The sequence below is a fragment of the Falco punctatus genome (assembly GCF_963210335.1).
Source record: "Falco punctatus genome assembly, chromosome: Z".
Lineage (NCBI taxonomy): Eukaryota > Metazoa > Chordata > Aves > Falconiformes > Falconidae > Falco > Falco punctatus.
The window spans coordinates 13,631,611-13,652,909 of NC_137586.1; the positions used below are offsets into that span (position 1 = coordinate 13,631,611).

The 21,299-nt window shown below is 44.1% G+C and overlaps 2 protein-coding genes across 2 annotated transcripts in view; one reads left to right on the forward strand and one right to left on the reverse strand.

Moving 5' to 3' along the window:
• Window positions 1–10,880, forward strand: part of IL7R (interleukin 7 receptor) — an 18,720-nt gene extending 7,840 nt beyond the window's left edge. Inside the window, exons 3-8 of the mRNA XM_080372154.1 lie at window positions 532–686; window positions 2,264–2,418; window positions 3,496–3,673; window positions 4,515–4,605; window positions 6,523–6,598; window positions 7,977–10,880. Coding sequence (XP_080228280.1) covers window positions 532–686; window positions 2,264–2,418; window positions 3,496–3,673; window positions 4,515–4,605; window positions 6,523–6,598; window positions 7,977–8,480 — 1,159 coding nt within the window. The 3' untranslated portion in view covers window positions 8,481–10,880. The remainder of the gene's footprint in view (window positions 1–531; window positions 687–2,263; window positions 2,419–3,495; window positions 3,674–4,514; window positions 4,606–6,522; window positions 6,599–7,976) is intronic.
• CAPSL (calcyphosine like) overlaps window positions 1–21,299 on the reverse strand; it is a 76,100-nt gene that overhangs the window by 24,184 nt on the left and 30,617 nt on the right. The window contains exon 5 of the mRNA XM_080372157.1: window positions 13,254–19,727. Coding sequence (XP_080228283.1) covers window positions 19,626–19,727 — 102 coding nt within the window. The 3' untranslated portion in view covers window positions 13,254–19,625. The remainder of the gene's footprint in view (window positions 1–13,253; window positions 19,728–21,299) is intronic.

Here is a 21,299-nt window from a genome sequence, read left to right on the forward strand (position 1 = left end):
TGAGATTGATTCTGGATTTTGGCTGAAATTTTATGAAAGTCCTCAAACACGGGTGTCGCACGGATGGAGGAACACACAGATATGTTTCCACTGCTGAAACTGTGCCATAGGACCCTTTCACAGCCTGGCTGACTTGAGCCTGTATTTGCTACAACTTTGGTCAATAAGAAATTTGTCTTTATCTTCAGTGAGCATCCAAATCTATTGCCCTATATTTAAAAACGGCACCAGTAAGATAATTTTTAAAGACACAAAGGTTTTTAACACATACATCTCCAATTTAATAATTGCATTTTTTTCTTGGAGAGCTCCAGGACTCTTACTTGGATACATGTCACTTGAGTATTGTCCTCAAGGACCATAAGGAAAAACACTATCAATCTTTTAAAGTCCTTATTTGTGTGGCATTTTTTTCTTATTTCACATGGAGTCTCACTTCAGTTAATGTGAAATGAGCAACCAGGATTCACCCCTTACTATGTTACAGTAAGACTGAGAAAAAAATTAATGTTGTGTCACTTCGGTCAACAGTACCAAAGAAGACAGCGATTATGTGTGCTTCAATATGGAGAAACAGGAAGATGTGTATTTCCTAGAATTCACTGATATACTCTCCAACAAAGACCTTTGCATGGACACTGAGATGAAGAGAAGGATCTGCAAGAGTCTGGTTGTAACTGACATTGGTAAGACACTGAACATTTTAGATGTTTTTACAGGAGTTACTGAAGGAAAAAAAAAACCAGCCTAGTGCAAAGCCTAAGCATCAATCTGGATGACACAGAGGCAGTATAAAACAGTGTCCTAGCAGAGCATGTAACTCGGATTGGGGTGTTGGCAGTGTGTGGTGTTCCCCTGGCTTCCAAGCCAGACATGACTAACCTCCATTCAAAAAGTGCCGCTGAATTCTGGCCTATTTTGACACTGCCCTGACCTGGACACAGACTGAGTCACGCACTTGGTGAAGCAGCTGTTCCTAGGCAAGGATGAACTGTCCAGCAGGGACATTTTGTTCATCTCTTCCTAGGGACTGTGTACTTCCAGGACTGACCACCCCAAGTCTAGTGTGAGCTTGGTAGCACAGGAACACTGAGGTTGCAAGATCTCACTTTTTTGCACCTTGCTTCTTGGTGAAGCCTGTTGTCTGAACATGGCGCTCAGGCATCCCACAGCGAAGGGATGCCGAGAGCCCAGGACAGGCTTGTCAAAGCTGTGTTGGGGACCTGCCTGAGCTGAGAAATAGGGAACCTAGGGAAAGAGGGGCTTCTTAGTACTCATCCCTCTGGGGAGCTGGTGTCATTCAAGGGCTGCAGAGAAGCCCATGTAGCATGGCTCCGTTCTGCTGTGGTGCCATATTGCTTTGCCTTCCTTTGGCAACAGGCTCTGCAACATCTGTCTTTTATGAAACGTTTCTGCCCCAGTCCAGTAGTTTTCTAATAATCTTACATTGCCTCTCAGTTTATGGGCCAGCCTGGACCATCTTTGGTGGTCTCTCCTCTAGAAACTGTGGGTCCCACATGGAAGGTTTAAGTATTTGGGGGCTTCAGAAGGAATGGGCCTAATTTCTGGCTATATGCATTTTCCTGAGAGGAAAGAGGTGGGGTCTCTGTTCCTGTGAAAGCTGGCGTACTTTACATGGCACATTCAGGAAGCATCAGGAGCACAGAGACAGGTTCCTGCAGACCTCAGGCACAGCTTGGGGACAGTGTTGAGGGCTGCACTTTGGAATGCATGTACTGGCACAGGCGGTCATTTGACACAGTCTCCTGCAGACCAGGTCAGGTGTGGGTTCATAGCAAGGGCCTGGAGCCACAGCCCCCTCTGTTATATCTAACACTATCATACTTTGTCCCTACGCCTACCCCACCACCCTGACGACCACCAGCAGTTGCACCCATGCCCAGTTTGCTCCCCAGTGCCTTCCTCCCAGCACAGCGACGGGTTTTGCCATGGGACCTCCATCTCAGAGCATGGGTTAGAGGGGCTGAATTTCAGGTCTTCAAGCAATACTACCGCAGAAGTGGGGCTGCTCAGAAAATGCTTTCCAAGACTAAATGGCACATCCCTAGGAAGTCTCAGGACCTAGGTGTAAGGATGAGCTGGGGCTCAGCATGAGGCTCATCCAGCTCAGGCCAGCTCTCACGCAAGATAGGTCACCCTGATGGGAGCGTAACTTGAAGTTACTTCTTGCTTTTCAAAACCTGTTTATTTTGTAGTAACATTGTGCTACTCCTGTTATATCCTGGTTTGTTATCATTTGCAGTTAAGCCTGAAGTACCATTCAATATAAACATCACATACCAAAAGGAAGCAAATGAATATCTTATTCATTATAGTACCCCACACTCATGGAAGAAATACTTAAGGGACAAATTAATACACCAAATAGCCTATCGGCAGGAAGAAGGCACTTGGAAGGTAAGTGATGATGTATTGGTGAGCTTACACTAATTTCCAAAATTAAACATTACCAGAAATACCAGACCATGTAAAAACCTTCAGATCTGCATTTCTACAGTTCTCCAGCTGAAAACTTGGAAAGATACAGTGTTTGGCATTTGGAAATGTCATCAGCCAAAACAATTCCAGACCAACAGCATCCATGCCTGTTATACACTTCTCTGGGCTAACGAAGTTTTATTTGTTCGGGCTTTGCAGTGGGAAGACATAATGCCTAATCTAATCTAAGACATAATCCTAAGTGTTTGGATGGCTTGCTATGTTGCTACGGTGGTTTTGCTTTTATTTTCTATGCTCATCAGTCAGTAAATTGAATGACCCCTTTTCTTATTTAGCAGTAGTTTCTTTGTGTCCCTTTTTCACTGAGCCTCTCCAGGCTTCGGGTGCAGCCCTGCAGCTTTCCCACCCTCAGATGGTGTCTCAAGCTGCAGCAGCTTGTGAACTGGATCTGGTGTGGGCTGCCCAGCTGCTGAGACCTCTGTGTCCCCTGTCACAAGAGCACCTGTGCAAACACTAGTCCAGATGCTTGAAAGCGTGGACTGTACCTGTTTCTTACAGCAGGAACAGAGGAGAACTGTAAGTAGAAAAAGGTTTCAGGCAATGAAATGCACTGAAACAAAGAGCACCAGAGCTGCGCTGTGGGATTTCAGCTTCTTTCCTGTAGCTGCTCTTTCAGAAGCTGTCTTTTTATGCTGCAAAATGTATTTTTCCCCTCTCTCTTCTGAGCCTCCCCAAGGAAGCATGCATTTCCCACTGCAGTGCAGGTGGTAGCAAAGCACCGTTAATACTTCAAGCTGTTTTCCAAGAAGCTTTTACCTGGTGTTTGTCTTTCTTCTCGATACTGGCTGGCTGGGCTACCTTGCTGTTAAACTAGGCTGATGGCCTGATGACCACCTGTATAATAACCAAAGACATGGAGCAAACAGCATGGTACTGCAAGGATGCACCTGGTCTTGCACATTTTGCTGAAATTTAAAAGTTAAACTTTTCCTGTATCTTCTAGAAAATTAATCAGATTTTTATGTGTGTGTTTAGACAATAGAGACGCCGTACCTTCAGATAAAATTACTGGGGAAAAACCTTGAAAATGATGCATCGTATGAGGTGAAAGTACGTTCTCAGCCCAATGGAGATTATTTTAAGGGCACGTGGAGTGAATGGAGCACTTCCCAGAGCTTCAGAACTGCAAGAGAGCAGCATTCCACAGAGAGCTGTAAGGGCAGAAACCACTTTGGTCCACCTGGCAGAAAGCAGAGCTAGGGGCCCTTGGCTCCCTGGCCATCCTCAGCAGCAGCAGGGACAAGAGCACGGGGAGGGAAGAGCCCACAGCCATGGCAGGGTCAGCCCTCACAGGCACCAGGCACCCTGGAGGAGATGGCCCCGAAAGCGGCTGTATTGCTCTGGTCTGGGGCTGACTCTCCACACAAAACTAAATCTCACTCAGGGGTAATAAGATCATATGCAGTGCTGCTGTAAGGACATGAGGGGAGGGGGAAGACTGACTCACTCCTGCTTGCTGCCTGCTGGTGTGCAGGGAAAAGAACCAGCTTGCACTGAGTGTTTCGGGTAAGGCACAAAGAGCAATGAAACATGCCCCATTTCAGGGCCCTGGATCTGCGTACAAGCATGGCACTTTAATCACAAATACAATATGGGATAAAATCTCATCATCGCACTTGTAAATGTGAATAATCCTTCTGGTCCTTAGGGTCCCCCAAGGTACCTTGGCATTATGTCTCTTGGAAGTCACCTCAGTGCTGCTGTAAGGATGCAGCGAGCAGTGGCTCCATGCGCTGAAAGTGAAAGCAGACTTTGAGCTGCTTTAATCCAATCTGGGAACCCAGCTTGGAGCTCAGCCAAGTGCTGATGTTCTGGTCACCTACCTCTTTCCTCCTTCAGGGAGACAGGAGAAATGCACCACTGCACCAGCCCAATGATAGGCAAATGCAATGCTTGGCATTAATTTCTAATTTATCACCTGATAAATTACAGTCATGGTGGCTTAACAGTGAGACGTTTAGATGTATTGACTGATGTTCTTTGTTTTTCTTTAGACAGCAGCATGGTTGTGCTTATACTCTCCATCCTGGGATTCATACTCTCCATTGTCATGGTTGTCCTGATCATAACTTTTTGGGAAAACAGGTAATCTAAGTCCCTTTGTATCAGAAGAAGTGTTGGAAGCCAATCCTGTTCTGACACTTCTTATTGCTTTCCTTCTTAAACTTGTGAACTATTCTTTTTCCATCCCTAGACCTCTATATCAACCAAAAGCAGGAAAAAAGTAGAAATGGGCAATACAAGAGGGGGTGTTGGCAGGAAGAGGATAACTTACCGCTTTGAGCAGACTTCAGTCTTGGGATCAAAACACTGAAACCTTTGGGGAGCTGAAGTCACCAAGGGAACACTTGCAGAGTCAGTGTCTCATTGGAGACAAATCTGACTCAAAAGCTTCAAGCAAGATCCAGAAAAGAAAGCGAGCTTTAGTAAAGTCCCAAGAGGTGTGGAAATGGTATACTGGGGAGACTGCCTCTTTTCCTTTCATAGGCTGAGTCAGTGGAGCCTTTGCTCTGCAGCACTTTCAGAAGCAGCACGGCACAGCTCTCTGCAGCGAGGGCTTGATGGTGTCGACCACCAGCCCAGCCACGTCCACATCCAGCCAGCCATGTGGCAAAATCAGGCTCCACATCCCCCACCAAAGCAGTCATGGCAGAATGGGACCAGAGATACATTCATTACACAGGCAGCCCTGTGTCTGCATTGGGGTTTTTTTGATATATTGGCTACACAGCAGTAAAATATTTTTTAAATATGTGGCTATATATGCTTCTATATAATAGAAGTGTTGACAAACTTAAGAAAATTAACAGGTATGTAGAAAATCTGGTGAAACCAGAATCTAAAATGAGAAACTCCCAAGTTTAACCATAGAAGAGGGAGCCCTCACAAGGCAGAAAGCCCAGGGCTGTTCAATGGCGTTCGGAGCAGCCCATCCATGACATCCAGCTCCACTGACATCCAGAGAGGGGGCTGCATGCGAGTTGCTTTCTGGGGACAACACTTGGGCTGTGCTAACTCCTAAATTACACAAGGGGAATATGGGAATATGCTAGTTGGCCTCTGTCAAACCATGCCAAGAACAATTTTAATAATTAAACATTTTAGGCACCGGAGTTATCTGCCAGACAATGCTCCCTGGTGCTGTTTTATTTGCAAGTGTAGATGTAGCTTGAGATTTCTAGCTCTTGCTTTTTACTGTTGCTGGGAACCTGCAGTTCTCTAACTGTGCTAGAAGTTCTGCTTATGTAAAAACATGCTCATGAAAAAAAAGACTTCTTGAACCCAGATATTTCCCTTTTAAAAAGAAGAGGATTTTATACATGTGTGTATATATATATCCATATATACAGACACACATATAAAACAAAATATATATTCATATGCATCTATAGCTGTACCTATATTACTGCAAGATTTAATGTCAGTTGGGCAATATTCTCCAAATGTACCATTGCTGAGGGTTTCCAGCAGCACAGCATGAGAACTTTGCTAATCAAGGCAGTAAAAATGAGACCAGTGGGACAAGGCTACAACACGGCTATCTGAAGCACAGATAACTGGCCAAGGAGTGGGACAATGCACAGTTCTTTGACACGTAAACATGCAGAGGCAAATATCAGCAAATTTACACTTGAACCACAGCATCTTTTTTCACTTGCAGAAATTGGTGTCATCATGTAAAACCCTGTTAACACTGTTAGATGCAAATGAGCTCTTTGCTGGCATCATTTGCTCCTTTTCCAGTACTTGGTGAAGCATCTTTCTTTAACTGTGACAATCTGTGCACTCAAAAGAACAATGACTATTCAGTGACCTTTATGACTCCTCTTCTCCTCTCTTTGTTTTATTCTGAGACTTCTCTGTTGTTATTCTGAGTAATGCAAGCCAGCCCTCAGTCTTTATGAGAATAAGTACAAATGATGCAATATGAACCTCTGGTATCTCAGCATGTCCCTCTATTGCTGCTGTTGAACCACCTTTTGTCTACTGTTGCTGTTTCAGAATCAAGCCTGCTGTGTGGCCAAATCTTCCCGATCATAAAAAAACGCTGGAGCAACTATGCAAGAAGCCAAAAAATGTATGTACTTCCACTGTTGCTTTCAGCTAAGTGTAAACCATTGGGAATGAAACTAACACTTGTGAGAGAGAGTAGATGCATTTGCTTGAACTGGGACATCTTTCAGAAATTACTTCTACATTTCACTGAGGAGAGCCCACATTTGCACAGGCAGATGCTAGTCCAGGGTATGGAAATAACAGACAATTCAACTGATGCCCAAGCTTTGACTTGTGCAAAGTAGCTACAGACAGATGGAGAATTTGATATATGAAGAAAGGCTGAAGGAACTGAGTTTGTTTATAGAAAAAAGAAAGCTTGGGGTGGGGGCTACTAATCACAGCCTTCCAATACCTAAAGTGTAGGTAGAGAGATGGTGAAGGTACTGTTGCCACAAGGCTGCATGGTGGCAGGACCAGAGGCAACAGACACATGTTACTTCACGGTAAATTTCATCTGGATATAAGAAAGCTTCTTTTCTCCATCAGAACAATTAAGCATTGTGTAGGTTGCCTAGAAAAGTAGATTCTCCTTTGCTGGAAATGTTCAAAGGCTTGGCTTGATAGGGCTCTGGATAACCTAATCTGATTCCTGCTTCTGGCAGAAGGTTGACCAGTTAGACTCCAGAGGTCCTTTCCAACTGAGACACTTTGGTGATTCTATGAAACTGTAAAAGTGGGGCTGGAAGGGGACCCTTTGCAAACATCCCTGTTGATGCCCATATACCCTTATATTGCCAGCAGAATTGTTCATACACCATGCCAGATAAAAGCCAGAGAGACAAATGTTACAAACTGTAGGACGGGGGATTAACTTGTTGCCTTAAAACTATATGGCTACTGCATTTTTTTGCTAAGAAATTCATTAGTGCTGGTCTCTCCAGTTGGTACGTTATTAACACGTTTTTAATTTAAAAAGAGGTCTCAGACAAGTCTCCTATTCCCTGTGCTCCCCAGTGCAGGGATTCCTCATGTGTTTCAGGAAGTCATGTCAACTTTTTACTTCCCTCACTGCTAAATTAGGAAGGTAAAACTGAAAGGAACTGCCTGGGTTGGCACACTCATTCCTGTGAAATGACTGGTGTGCAATAGATGCATGGCTCAGAAAAGTCTCTGAAACTCCAGTTCCCACCACATTTGGTAGAGCACAAAATGCTCTGGAGAGTGATGCTGCCTGCAGGAGGCCAATGGATAGATTCAGATTAATACAGAAAAGGATTTTAAGCCACGTGACAGTTTATTCTCTGCTAACCTACTGTTCAGCCCACTCAGGGTTACTTTCAGAGTTAAGAAATGACAGATACCTTTCTAAAAGCAAACAAAGTATCAGAGCACATTTTCTCTTAAGCTAATACCCACTGTTAACTGACCATGCTGTTCCCTTTGCCTTTGCCATGCAGAATTTTGATATAAGCTTTAACCCAGAGAGTTTTGGTTACGTTCATATCCATAAAGTGGATGGCATTCGAGCAAAAGCTGAACTGGAAAATTTTCTGCAGCCATCAACTTCTCCAGAGACAAACCTTCCAGAAAAATTTAAGAGCAGATCAGACCTGAAGATGATCCCTGCGATGACAGACAAAAGCAATCTAAATCTGTCTGTGACATACGGAGGAATCTGGCCGGCTGAAGCCTTGCACAAGCTCCTGGGCACAAACCAGTTGGCAGTCACCGAAGGAAACTGCAGCTCCAGCACGTACAAGGTGTGCCACAGCAATGGGGTGCCCCTGTGCAATGATGGTTTCAACCTTTCCTCCACTCCTCCCCCAGATCTCTCTGACCAGCCTGGACCAGAACCCCTCAATGGTGACACTGCGTCCCAGACACTGCCTACCAGTGAAATGAGGTCACCAAACAATGAGGAAGCCTATGTCACTATGTCTAGTTTCTATAAAATTCAGTAAACCTTACAGGGATGGCAACATACTTTTTTATCTCTAACACAAGCAGGACACTGAAGCTTTCTGTTTTGTTATCCTGCACCCTCTGAGCCTCTGCAACACACCCAGCTGCAGTGCGACGCTGTGCCTGCGAGGAAGGAGGTTCTTCTATGTTTCAGGGACAAGTGGCCTAACCTTAGCTCTCAGTATGCCAGCAGCCATCTCCACCGCAGCAGAAATTGACTTTAATTGAATCTGACTTTCTTATCAAATCTTCAGATATGATTAATCCAGAGCAATGACACTGCAGTCCTAGCTGAGGATCACAGCCGTCTCATAAAAGTTAACTATTGTCTTCTAAACTCTTCTGTTAACCTCTTGGTTGCAGAGTTAAGCTCTTATTAATGCATAAGCAAGCTATACAGCAACAAATTCAAGTTAACTAGAATCCAATCTCTTTTATAAAGTGACATGTCAGGAGCAATTCCTCTGCAGTCAGTGGAAGTCCATGAGTTTGCAAAATGCCAGTAAATGAGAGTTGCTATCAAGCATTAGTTGCCAGGGGATTCAGGAGCTTGGTCACTGCAAAGCGAGTCTGCTGAGCCTCCAGGTAAAAGGGCACATGGACATTGACTCACTTTAAGAAGATGTTTTCTTACATTGAGGTTTTGGGGGATTTTTGAGAGGGAGTAAAACAAAGCAAAACCCTACATGACACTGCTTTTTGCTGTTGGTAAAGAACTGCCCTGGGGCCAACTTTAGGATACACAGGTATTTCTGCTAGTGCTATATATTAAAGATCTTTAGTATTTCATGTACTAGCAATGTTTAGCTAAGAAAACAAAATTATATCAATGAAAAGTGAAGTCCCATCTCTTCCCGTAAACTCAGCTGGGGCTGTAAAATGCATGATGCTGTCTTTCTCTGCAGCTGTTTTGCAAATATTAGTGCAGCATGTAAGTACTTTCCAGGACAGAAGGGCTGAGAGGACTGTGTTTGTTTACTAGCATTATTCCTTGTGGTTGTGGCTGCATGACAATACTTTGAATTTAGCCAGGTAATGTTCTCATGCAACATCTGACCTAGGAAGATGGATGGAGTGTCATGGATCCTGCCAGTGATTAGAAGACCTGCGTGTTTTTTTTTAATGTACCTTGTAAAAAATATGGCCTGGAGATACCTTTTTTTGTTTGTTTTTTAAATGTTATTATGGAGAAAGGCATCCTGTCCCTTCCCTTTCACCCTTCTGTGGGCTCTGTGCCCAGCCCTAAGGAGCTCCCCACCTGCTGTCACACAGAGATGGCTGAGCCACTTCACAGCCTCTCTAGGATGCCATGCATTGCAGAGCACATGCTTGGAGATGAAACTGCTACAGCCGCATGGTTGCATGACAGCCAAGCAGTGTGGCCATGGGAAATCCAAGCCACTTTGCTGTGCTCTGGGATCGGGGTTCACCCTACTGGGCAGTCTCAGTTCCTCTAGCTGCTTGAAATTCTCCTTTCCCAAAATGTATTCACATTCCCAAAGGCTAAGGGTAAAAGAGTCCTTTCTCATCTTCAGAGCTGCTAGAATTTGTTCTTACTGGTAAGAGCCACTGAGATGTTGCTATCTATATATGATGTAGCCTGCTGGAGAAAAACAGCACTCCCAAGACAGCACTCCACCTCCACCTGACACCAGGAAAGCCTTCACATGGGGATAACCTTACAGTCTCTGCGTGCAAAGGGGCTGAGGATTTGGTCAAGGCATTCCAGTGTCATTTTACAGAATGTTTTTTATTGCTGTTTCTTGCCGTATTGAACATTGATTAATGAAGTAGGAAAAGGCGAAAGCCCTGGACTTTCATTTGCTTTATAATGCTTGTATTTCTTTTTTAAAAGAGCCTCTGGTAATGCTCATACTGTGCTGACTTGCACAGTGCAGTTGTAGATGCAGACAGACGGCTGGAAAGACATCCTCTTCCAGTTACAGTGACAGACAAAAACAGAATAGAGAAAGAAGCAAAACTGCATCAGAAAAATCCTGTACAGTATGTGCTATGCTTGTTTTGAACTCACACACACATTTTTAAGGATTAAAAGGGACATCAGAAATGTTTATTTGCACTGTTTAGGCAATAGGTTACCATGTATAGTAGTCTTTGTTTGTCCAGAAAGGTATACTGCATTTAATATAGAAAAATCAGTAGAAACATAGTGTTTGCCTTTAATATGGGAAAAGTAGTAGGAACCTGATGTTTATTTACTTCAATCACTCTGAAATAGTTATATGTTTTCTATGTAGTACTCATACTTTTGCATAGCTGCTAATATTTAAACATTCATTCTTTTTTCTATGTCTTACTACCTTTATTTAATTAGATAACATGTAACTTTGGTTTTACGGTGGTGTCACTGTATTAAAACAACATGGATATTTGCATGACTTATTTATGCTGCTGTAATTCAGTCTTCTAATATATTTTTATCAGGATAGGACTTACTCTGCTTTTACTAAAATGAGGACTCCACGGTCTCTGACTACCTTCAGGCAGGATAAATCCCACATAAATCCAGACAGCTCAGAGGCCTGAAAGCACTGTAGGACAACAGCAAGTATCACCCTCCCTTTACCACCACCACTTTGTGAGCCAGGGAAGCCTCTCTACAGCTCCGGTCCCTATGTTTTGTACTGGGCATGCCTTTGTTCAGCCTTTGGACTTTGATTGCCATCCAATCCTCATTAGCCAGAAAGCAGAGAGGGAACAGCTCTGGGAATCAGGCAGGTGAAGCTGATCTCCTGCCAGTGGCTCGTTCTTGCTCAGGCAAGCCAGAAGCTTTGCCCAAGCCCTTGGGTACAGCCATGAGTCTACACAAGCAGCACCGGGAAAAAAAAAAAAAAAAAAAGCCCATAGGCTTGTGATAGTATGTATCATGTACAGTGTATGCATGTGTACAGTAAGGCAAAGTCCCCTATAGCCTGTCTTCAGAGATGGGGCTTTGTTAATACACTGCTGAATGCTGACAAGTATGTAACTGACAGAAAACAAAGCAGCCTTTTGTTAATTATGTTCGTCCCAATGTAGGGGGGATGTATTTCTTAGTGGAGGATATAGGCTAACTCATGCCAGACACGGGGGTTACCTCATTCCCTGTATGCACCTGGGCATATGATGGAGCCTACCCAGAAAAGTGTCCTCCCAGGAGAGCAGCAGCAAGCACAGCCAAATCAAGGAGGGTTCGAGATGAGCATGAAGGTTTCTGAAGGACCTCGGCTCCCAGAAACAGCCATTAAACCTGTTCATTGAACCACATCCAACAGCTCCAAGCCAATGACAACAAATGGGTCATTACAGAGGTGTTCAGTCAAGTCCTGTCAAGCTGAACTTTCACAAGCACTGAGCTCCTCTGAGATCACCGTGTCTAGGGACTAGGCTGCTTTGAAGCATGCAGAGACTAGCAGTCTCCTTCAGCTTTGACAATCTGTCCTGAATGGTGGGAACTAAATCTTTTGGAAAAATTGCTCCCTGACTATTTTGCAGGTGCTGAGTACCAATATTTGAGCAGGCCTAGGATCAGCATCCCTGAACATCATGTGCAATTTTATAGCCATCAACTTAAATTTCATGGGTTTATAGAGATATGAAACTTTCAGCTTCCTTTTGGAAAAAAACAAATCTGAACATGCACCAAGGCAAGAAGCACCAAAAATACTTCTGTCCATGGCTGGCTTTTAGATGCATAATACATATATGGAGATAAAGCCATGGCTAGGTCTTGACAACACTTCACCAGGTCAGGACCAAGTAGTTTCCTTATTCTACAAGACAGAGTTTTCCCCATAGCTGTTCACAAATTCCCATCTGACTCAACACCTGCACAGGGGTACAGCTCAGATTTCACATACTCCATGCACCTTCTTGAAGTTCAGCATAGCCTTCCTTCCTCCTCCACCCTTTCTGCCTCCTGTGGTCATACTCAGCCACACACGCACAAGCAGCTTGGTGACCCTGGTTTCTGTGTAGCTGCTTCATGACACCACGCCTGGAGCTGCCTGCTCCTCTCCCCACACTTACACATCAGTCCCCACCACCTCTCCTGCGCTTGTGGTACAACACAGCTCTCTCCTGGCTTTGTTTCTCCCCTCAGCAGTGCGCAGTTCATTTGCACTATGCAAACATCTCCTAGCAGCACACAGATGCTAATCTGTGAAATAAAATAACTTTTGTCAGTTATAACGCTGAGTCACAGTCTAATTTTAATGATGCTGAAAAATGTTAATTACCTCTCAAGGCAATACTTGTTCCCTGCTGAATTTATTAGTTTGTTTACCAAATCTTCTCCTCTTATGTGCATTCATTAAGACAGGCTGATAAAACACACAAAAATGTGTGTGCCAGTGGGGTGGTAGACCAGCTAAATGTGGGGAGGCAGGGGAGCTGTTTTTGCCAGAGCACAAGCAGCAAAGAGGTGGCCTGGCCACCGCTGCTGCAGAGACACGTGGCTGAGCTCAGGGCGGTGTTAGGCAGGCACAAGCTGGCCGTGAAGCCATCCCTTCTGGCAGCAAGGGACCTGGTGATGCTGGCAAGGTATTTCTGCAGGGCAGGAGTTCAGCCCCTTCTAGGCTTCTTAGCAAAAGTGTTTATTGATTTGGAGGCTTGTATTTATACAGCCGTACTGCAGTGCTGCTGCTGTGGGGGAGCAGCAGCAGCAGGGTTTTTAGTCCGTATGCTTTTGGCTCAAGCTAGTTATCTCTTTGGCTGTGGGTTCTGAAGCTGTCCTTTAAACCCAGCTAAAATGTGACATAAAGACGACTTACCATCTCTGTGCAGAATTATTTTAGGGTCGAACAGTTCCTTAACACTGTCATCGTGAAGCCTCCCCACATTAGCACTCCTCTGTGTAACAGGACATTGGCAAAACAAATCTAATGTACAGGCAGACAAGAAAACAGCTCATGATGCCAGGAAATGCAATTGCTAATTTGTACCGACTATTCCCCTCCCTTTGCTTGCTCGGCAGCTCTGTGTTTCGGTGAGGCTGACGATTCCTTGGCTTTTAAGCGCCACCTGTTGAAACATGAAGCCACATGTCAGCATCCAGCAATGGGACACTGGTTAGTGTCACCAAATCATGCAGCTCCGAAAACGTTGCTCAGACAGGAACTGGGGAAGTAAATCAAACCTACAACAAACTAAACAGTGTTTCACTTCTTTATAGTCTCTGGTCCCAAAGAAGTTGTGGCAAATGAAAGCAAAAGTCAGTTTCCAGGATTTCTTCATCATTAAAATAAAGTAGGCATCACTGTCCACAGAAGCACTGACTGCAGAGTAGTAGTCCAGAAATTCATCTTTTGTAACCTAAGAATGAGAAAAACGGTGTTTACAGTGTGTATGATGGCTATACACTGTGGCCCATAGTAAGATGTTTAACATAGCCTCATCTTTTGCAAGTAATTCTTCTGCATCTTCCAGAGAAGTCTGATTTTTAGCTCAGACTGTCCTAATCTGATGTTAGGATGTGCTGCCACAGCAAGCTTCAGGGTTTGGTCCAATGAGACTGAGGTCAGTGGTCTGAGTTTCTTGCATTGGGAGACAGAGCTGTTGCTACTTCCTGAAAAAATGTATTAAGAAAGGTTATTTCAGTTATTGATAAGTATTAGAAGCATGAAGTCATAAAATTGAACAGGTTGGAAAAGATCATCGAGTCCAGCCATTAACCTCGAACTGCCAAGTCCACCACTAAGTCATGTCCCTAAGCACCACATGTACACATCCTTTAAATACCTCCAAGGGTGGTGACCCAACCACCTCCCTGGGCAGCCTGTTCCATTGACAACCCTTTTGGTGAAGAAATTTTTCCTAATATCCAATCTAAAGCCCCCCTGGCATGACCTGAGGACATTTCCTGCATAAATTAGACGTCACAATGAAATTAGATTAGTCCAACATTACCATCATTATCAAATGAATGTAAAAAGCCCCAAAGGTTAGTCAAGCAAGAAAAAATGAGAAACAAAGTAGAAATGCATTGGTGGAAATGTCCAAAGGAATAATTTTTTTGCCACAAAGTCAGAACTGCTCTAAAGAAATCCACTATTTTTTTTCCAGAAAATGTACATAAGCTAATAAAAAACAACCAACCAATCAAACAAACAAAAAAAAAACCAAACAAAAAACCCACAAAAAAACCCAACAAAACCCCCAAACCCACTAGATTTTGAATGCTAAAAGATCAGTTGAAAATAGTAAAAAAATAAATTCCAGCTTTTGGCAAAAATATCAAGTTTTCAGTGAAAAAAGAACAAATTTATCTATGGAAAATGAACACTGCTCACATTTTACCACAATATGTGCTTTTCCACAGAAAACTAGACTTGAGTTAACTTTAACAAAATATTGCACTTCCTTGCTTTCTCATTTTCCCTGTGTGCCAAGACGTGCAATGAAGTCTGGATCTCATCCCCGTCCTCCAGCTGCAACCTCTGTTAGGATCAGTGGCAACTCTGCAGGCTGGGAGGAAGCCTGGGTCCAGGTTCTGGCAGCGACAGGGCTGCTGCACCTGGAGTCAACTGCTAACCAGCGAGCTGATGCTCTTGCATCCTACAGTGCTCCTGCCTCCTACAGCCTCTGTTGGCACGGGAGCTGAAGAGATGCTAGAGCCAAAAAACAACGCTCACTTCGGAACCACAGAGACTTCAAATTCAGCTGGGGCAAACCAGTACGGCAGGGGGCTGCTCCATGTACCAAGGTTGCTCCAAATACCAATACCTGAGGACTTGGTATGAAGTACAGCCCACTGGGAAATGTGCTTTCAGCTCACCTCTTCCTCCTAGGCTGGCTATGAGAAGGGATTTCTAGAGAAACAGGATGGGCTATAACCATAGCAAAAGCCATGGAAAGTGAGCAGCTGCAGATGACAGCAGGTTGCTCTTGGCATTATCTGTGTCACCAGGGAAAGCTGAGCATGCTGCTGCTGCCGGTGTCGAGGACAGGATCTGGGAGAGAAAAATAACCGAAATCACCAGGCTTGGTCCTTCTGCCAGCCGGTGAGAGCAGAGGCGATGAGCCCAGCTCTAGGATGGCAAAGCTCTGCTCTGCCCAAGCAGCTGCAGAGGTTTGAGGCAGTACCGTGCAAAAGCTGTTACTTAAAGCCAAGTTGGCTTTTATACAGCAATGTGAGCAGGTGGCTTAATCTGCAAAAACCTCAGCTGCTTCCATCTGCCTCTGTCAAACCAGCTTTGTGCCAGGAGACCAACAAAATGAGTCAGATCGTTGAACATACCTTGTAGTCTAATTTCAAGAATATATGCCAGTGAGTGGGGCTTGCATTAAAACTGAGTCGCTTGAACCAGAAGTTTATGCTTCAGGAGAGAGCATGAGCCAAACAACAATTCTGGACTATATCCAGCTAAAAATCTACCCTCCAGGATAAAAGCACAAAGCCAAAAAAAGTGGCAGAACCAAAATGCAGTAAAGGATGCTGCAGGAGTGCCACCCTTCCCTGGGAACACACCAGAGGCAGAGGCTGTCCCCTGCCCCTCTGCTCCCGTGCCTTGTGCTCTTTCAGGGAGGGAGGAAGAGGGTGTCGCAGAGATGCTCTGACGGCTCAGGTAGAGGTAGGGAGTGGGGGCAGAGTTTTGGGAGAGGTGTAAGGGAGCCTTTTCCCTCTACGAGGGACCACAGGGCTCCACCAGCACTTTGGAGCAAGCTCTGGTGCTGCCTGGCAGGGTGGGCAGAGTGCATCCCTGGCAAAGTGCTGTGCTATGGGGGAGGTGGGAGCTCAAGGTGCAGGCAAAACCTTTGCCTCTGGTATTGGCACACAGCCCTACAGACTCAGATGTTCCTATGGTTTGTGCCATCCTGTTTAGCATCTGTTGCACAATCAGAAAGAAGAAATAGTGCTTCAAACATGAAGCACCAACCAAGATCTGACAGTCTTGATGTTAGTGACAGATATGATCGCGTGCCTTGCCACCTATCTCTCAGTATCTGCCATGTGCACTGTGCAACCACAGACTGACAGGACAGCCTGCATCACCACCTATCTCCAGCATCTGCACACAGCAGCCTTTAGCTGAACACAGGCATTTGGGCTTCATTTTGGCTGTCCCAGATCACGGTGCAGCAGTCCCAGCAGACAGGGACAGTGCAGGGCTGAAGGGCAGCTCTGGGCATCTGCTGTTAGCCCTGATATCCCTTCACATCTGGTTCAAATCCCCTTAATTTGCTTTTCACTTCTGCAAAGTGCTTCTGCTGAATCTCAGGCTTGTGCTCCCAGTATGTCATTATGGCTGCACTTCTAGCAGAAATTCTACTACCTAACAGTTGATGCAACATTTGTGTTTGTTCCATGAACTTGCACCCATATTAATCAAATGACATTTCTTACAGTACAGATTCCAATTTGATTTCTACAGCATCTGATTACAAGTGAAAAATCACATTAATCTTTCTTTTTCCTTAAAGCACTATACCTTCTCTGCAGTTAACAGTTTATACTCAGGTTGCCCCAGGAGCAACTCTGTTCCCAGGGAAGTGAAAGGAAACTTTGTCACTGACTTTGAGGAAATCTGAAACCGGCCCTTGGAAACATACTCTGCACAAATTTTGAAATGACTACATTGTGAAAAATGTCCTCCTGCTGCTGAGAAATGTGTCCAGTGAGCAATGAGGTCCGCCCATAGGCAGACCCAAGGAGCAGGGAGTGCGCTCTGGGGGCAGCAGGGTACGTTGTCTGCAGCTCTCACCTGCAGGGTGGGCGCTGAGCCTTCCCACCGGGAGGAGAGTGTTTGAGCTCTCCTGGCTCATGTCCTTCAGGTCCCCACAGAAAACCCTGTTAGTCAAGCTCAGTGCAGAAATGTCACCCTGGGGCACTGAGCTTTCCCCAGCCATTGCAGGCTCCAGCTATGCTGCTGCTTGCATAGTTGCTTCCAGTACCACTCCTCCCTTCTGAAAAGGGATATTGCATTTGGGATTCGGTAAAATTGGAAAGTATTAGCACTGAAAAGAGAAACTGGTTGCAGTTATTCAGATTAAAAATTTCATTGCACTTGATTAAATATCAGCACAACAGATCACTGTGGGGTCTGAAGACGTGAGATAGCATGTCAGAAAGAAATACTTCTTTCATTTTGCGATTCCCATAGTCCATTCACATTACTTTCCTATTATTTGAAACACAGGAGACAGATGACATGACACCTTGTTGTGGAGCCAATTAATAAATGAGAAATAGATGGATTCTACTCAAGCTGCCGTGACATGTACAGCCTCTATGCGACAGTAAGTTTGTTTTTCATGTAAGGTATGTTGGCACTTCAGCAGCATTGCAGTAAGTAAAGGCTCCTCTTATGATGGACGGCAATCTTAAAGAGACTTTCCACCAGTTTCCAGTGTCAGCCAGTATGCAAGTTTCTGGAGACTTACAGATCAAAGAAAACAATAGAGTTTGCACAGCCTTTACTAAGGAACTGCACACAGGTATTGCTCATACTGAGATCACAGCTGAACAAAACAAAAGCAACGTTTGCACAGGACCAGAGCAGCAAGCACTCAGGAATTCAGTGTTTGACCTGTTAGCAGCCCAGGCTATGTAAGAGCTGAGAATTCATCAGTCAAGCTCTTCTGAAAGTCCAGTGTATAAGCCTATACTCCTTTTAGCTGGCTGCCAGCCTGAAATGGAGCAAATGCTGCCATACACGAGCCATTTACTCCTTGCTACAGCAGCAACATCTCAGGCTGGGAGAGCAGCACAACGATGTGAGAGAAGAAAGAAGACAAAAGGAATCAAGGCAGGAATAACTAGACAGCACCCCTCCCGCTCTTCTCTTCTCTTCTCTTCTCTTCTCTTCTCTTCTCTTCTCTTCTCTTCTCTTCTCTTCTCTTCTCTTCTCTTCTCTTCTCTTCTCTTCTCTTCTCTTCTCTTCTCTTCTCTTCTCTTCTCTTCTCTTCTCTTCTCTTCTCTTCTCTTCTCTTCTCTTCTTTTTATTTTTTATTTTATTTTATTTTATTTTATTTTATTTTATTTTTCTTTTATTTTCTATTTTATTTTACTTTTTATTTTTTCCTTTTCTTTTCCTTTTTTCTTTTTTCTTTTCTTTTTTTTTTTCCAGTTTCCTTTGTGCACCATTTTCCCACTCTCTGTAAGAGGAAAGGACAGAAGATCTCAGAAATGAGACAGCCTCATTGGTGTGACCAGGAGGGGAGGTTCCCATCGTTTTTTCAGGCTATGACAAGACAAGAAAGTGACGAGTTCTTGGGTTCCCAGAAAGTTCCCTGAAGTCAAGCTTGGTCATAAACCAGTATAAATATAAAAAGTAGTAAGCAGCTTTTGGTGTAGGTGTGTACAGCAACAGCTACCAGACCAGTAAATGTTCCAGGAACAGTGAGAAGAAAATACTGTAGCACATATATGCCCTTTAAAGAAAAATATTAGTGATATGATCTCGAAGTACAAAAAGAAAGAAATGAAAGAGGGAAAAAAAGCTATAAGCAGGTCCATGGAGGTTTGAAACAAGGCATGCACAGGAAAAATGCCTGTATACTGACTAGTAAGCCAGGGAGAAAACAGGGCTTTAAAGATCATTTTGCATTTATTCTGGTCCATGTCTCCTCTTCCCAATCTGCTTCTCCCTCCAGCCTCCTGGCACTGGGAAATGTTCCCAGCGGTGAGCTGAGCAGTTGCTCCACCCCACAACTGAGACCCAAGAAGGCAAGAGCTCCTGCAGTGCTGCAGCCGAGAAGGCTACGTGACCCTCCTGGGACAGGCTGCCTCATGCTCATAACAGTCTGCCCCCAACCACCACCCTACCAGAATATTTCAGTTTCCTCCTCTTGCACCCTCTGTTGAACAGAGCTTTTTCTAACACTGGAGGAGGGGATACATTCAGGAGCCACAGGGATCTACTGCGGATGGCTGAGAAGGAGCTCATCACAGGAAAGAAAAGATATGTCAGGGATGCAGGGAGGAAAGGGGCAGATTCGTGGAGCCAGATCTGCTCTCTGATTACACTCCAATCCCCTAAGGCTGAGCCTACCAAAACATCTGGAATTTTTTTCTGCAGACTGACTGTAATTGGCACAGTTACTGGAAGCTGATATTACAGAAAATGAGCGTGGTGTTGCACATACACTTAATCATGGGAACCTACAAATGGTAGAAGTAAAGTCTTGCTTCTTTAGTCATATGATCAGAGTTTCCAAGCATTCTTCATCATGATGATAAAATAGACATCTGTGTCTATTGAAGCGCTGACACCTGCATAGTAGTTCATGAATTCTTCTGTTGTGACCTGAGACAGAAGGATTTAAAACAGGAAAATTAACCTTTTTTTTTTAAATGCTGTAAGTCAAAAACACACATTGAGAAAAACTCTAAAAGAAATGTAACACTTGCTGTTTTTTGTTGTTGCTAGTGTAAAGCAACCCGACACGAAGAATGAAGACACAAAATTTGTGTAAGTTCGCTTTGCTAGAACTAAGAGCTACTGTCCTCCAGGAACACTTGATGGAAATGAAACATGCAGAGTTAAACTAACCTTACCAGGAACTGAAGTTAAAATCATTGCTGCCCAAGAAGACAAATGTTTCAATGCTTTCCTTTTCCAGGGATGCTATAATCTGGTTCTGTGCATTATTATTAATAAAAAGTAGAGGGTGTTTCTGGTGCAACACAGAGGCAGCTAGGAGCTTCATATCCATTCAACAGAGAGAAAATATCATTGCGTTAAAGAAGGTTCAACTAAAGAACCAAACATTCTTTCAAATACCTGAGAGTTTTTAATACCTTTCATAGGTATTTCGAAGTTGAATGGTTTTTAAAATGACAATTAAAAAAAAAAATAATCCGATTAGCAGATACAAACAGTGCATGTTTCTTGTGATGCCTTAACTCTTGACCTGTATAGATCATTCTTTGAATTAACATCACATGGAAAAATACTTGTTCCTACTGTGCTGTGCATTTGAGAGCTAGGTAAAATGTGGCAATGGGGAGAAGCTAACCTTGCAAACTGTCCTACCATTAGGAATCGATTACAAGCTTCACTGACCCTGCCTGTTTCAGAGGCATCTAGCGAGGTGATGGTGAAGAGGACCTCTCTAGCAGATGCTTAGCCTTGAGGCCTTTCTGCTAAAAAACATTTCAGGTGTTTAGCTATACCAGAGTCATTAGTGACTCTGATTCTGGCGCAGGAAAGTCACAGTCAGTTCTCAGAACAAACTGCAATTTAATACCAGGATTGCTGAGCAAGAAGTGGGTGCTCAGAGTAACTTTCCTGTAAGCTTAAACACTGCAGCGTTTATGAAGTACAAGGCACTGAACTAGTAGAGGATCATTCTGGGGACTCATTTAATGTGTTTGTGTATGACCTTGGCACAAAACTCCAGAAATATTTTGTCTGAGGTTTGCTAGACGTCACCACTGCTGCAGAGAAGAAAGAGGACAACACACGCAACTGGTACCTCTGAGGATGACAGAACAGGAAAGGGATGAAATTCAGCTCTAGAAAGTGCAAAGCTATACCTGAGGGAAATAAAAAACATCACCTCCCTACAAACTAAGAGCCTGTCTGTTGGAAACAAAGCAAGTGGAGGACTTGGGGGTAGTAGCCAGCCACTAGACAGGTAACAGTCACCAGTGTAGTGCTGCCATGAAAACCCAGGTGCAACCTCCGAAGTGTGAAGTATGTAAAGACATTCCACAAAGCACCGATGAAACCTTATCTAGTTTGTTATCATGAACAGCTTGGACTGAGAATGTCCCTATGTGAATAGCAGAGATCCGTGATTGCTCTGAGTTGGTCAGACCTGTACATTCAGACCAAGGAAGTTTGCAGACACGAAACAAGGGGAAACAAAGCGTG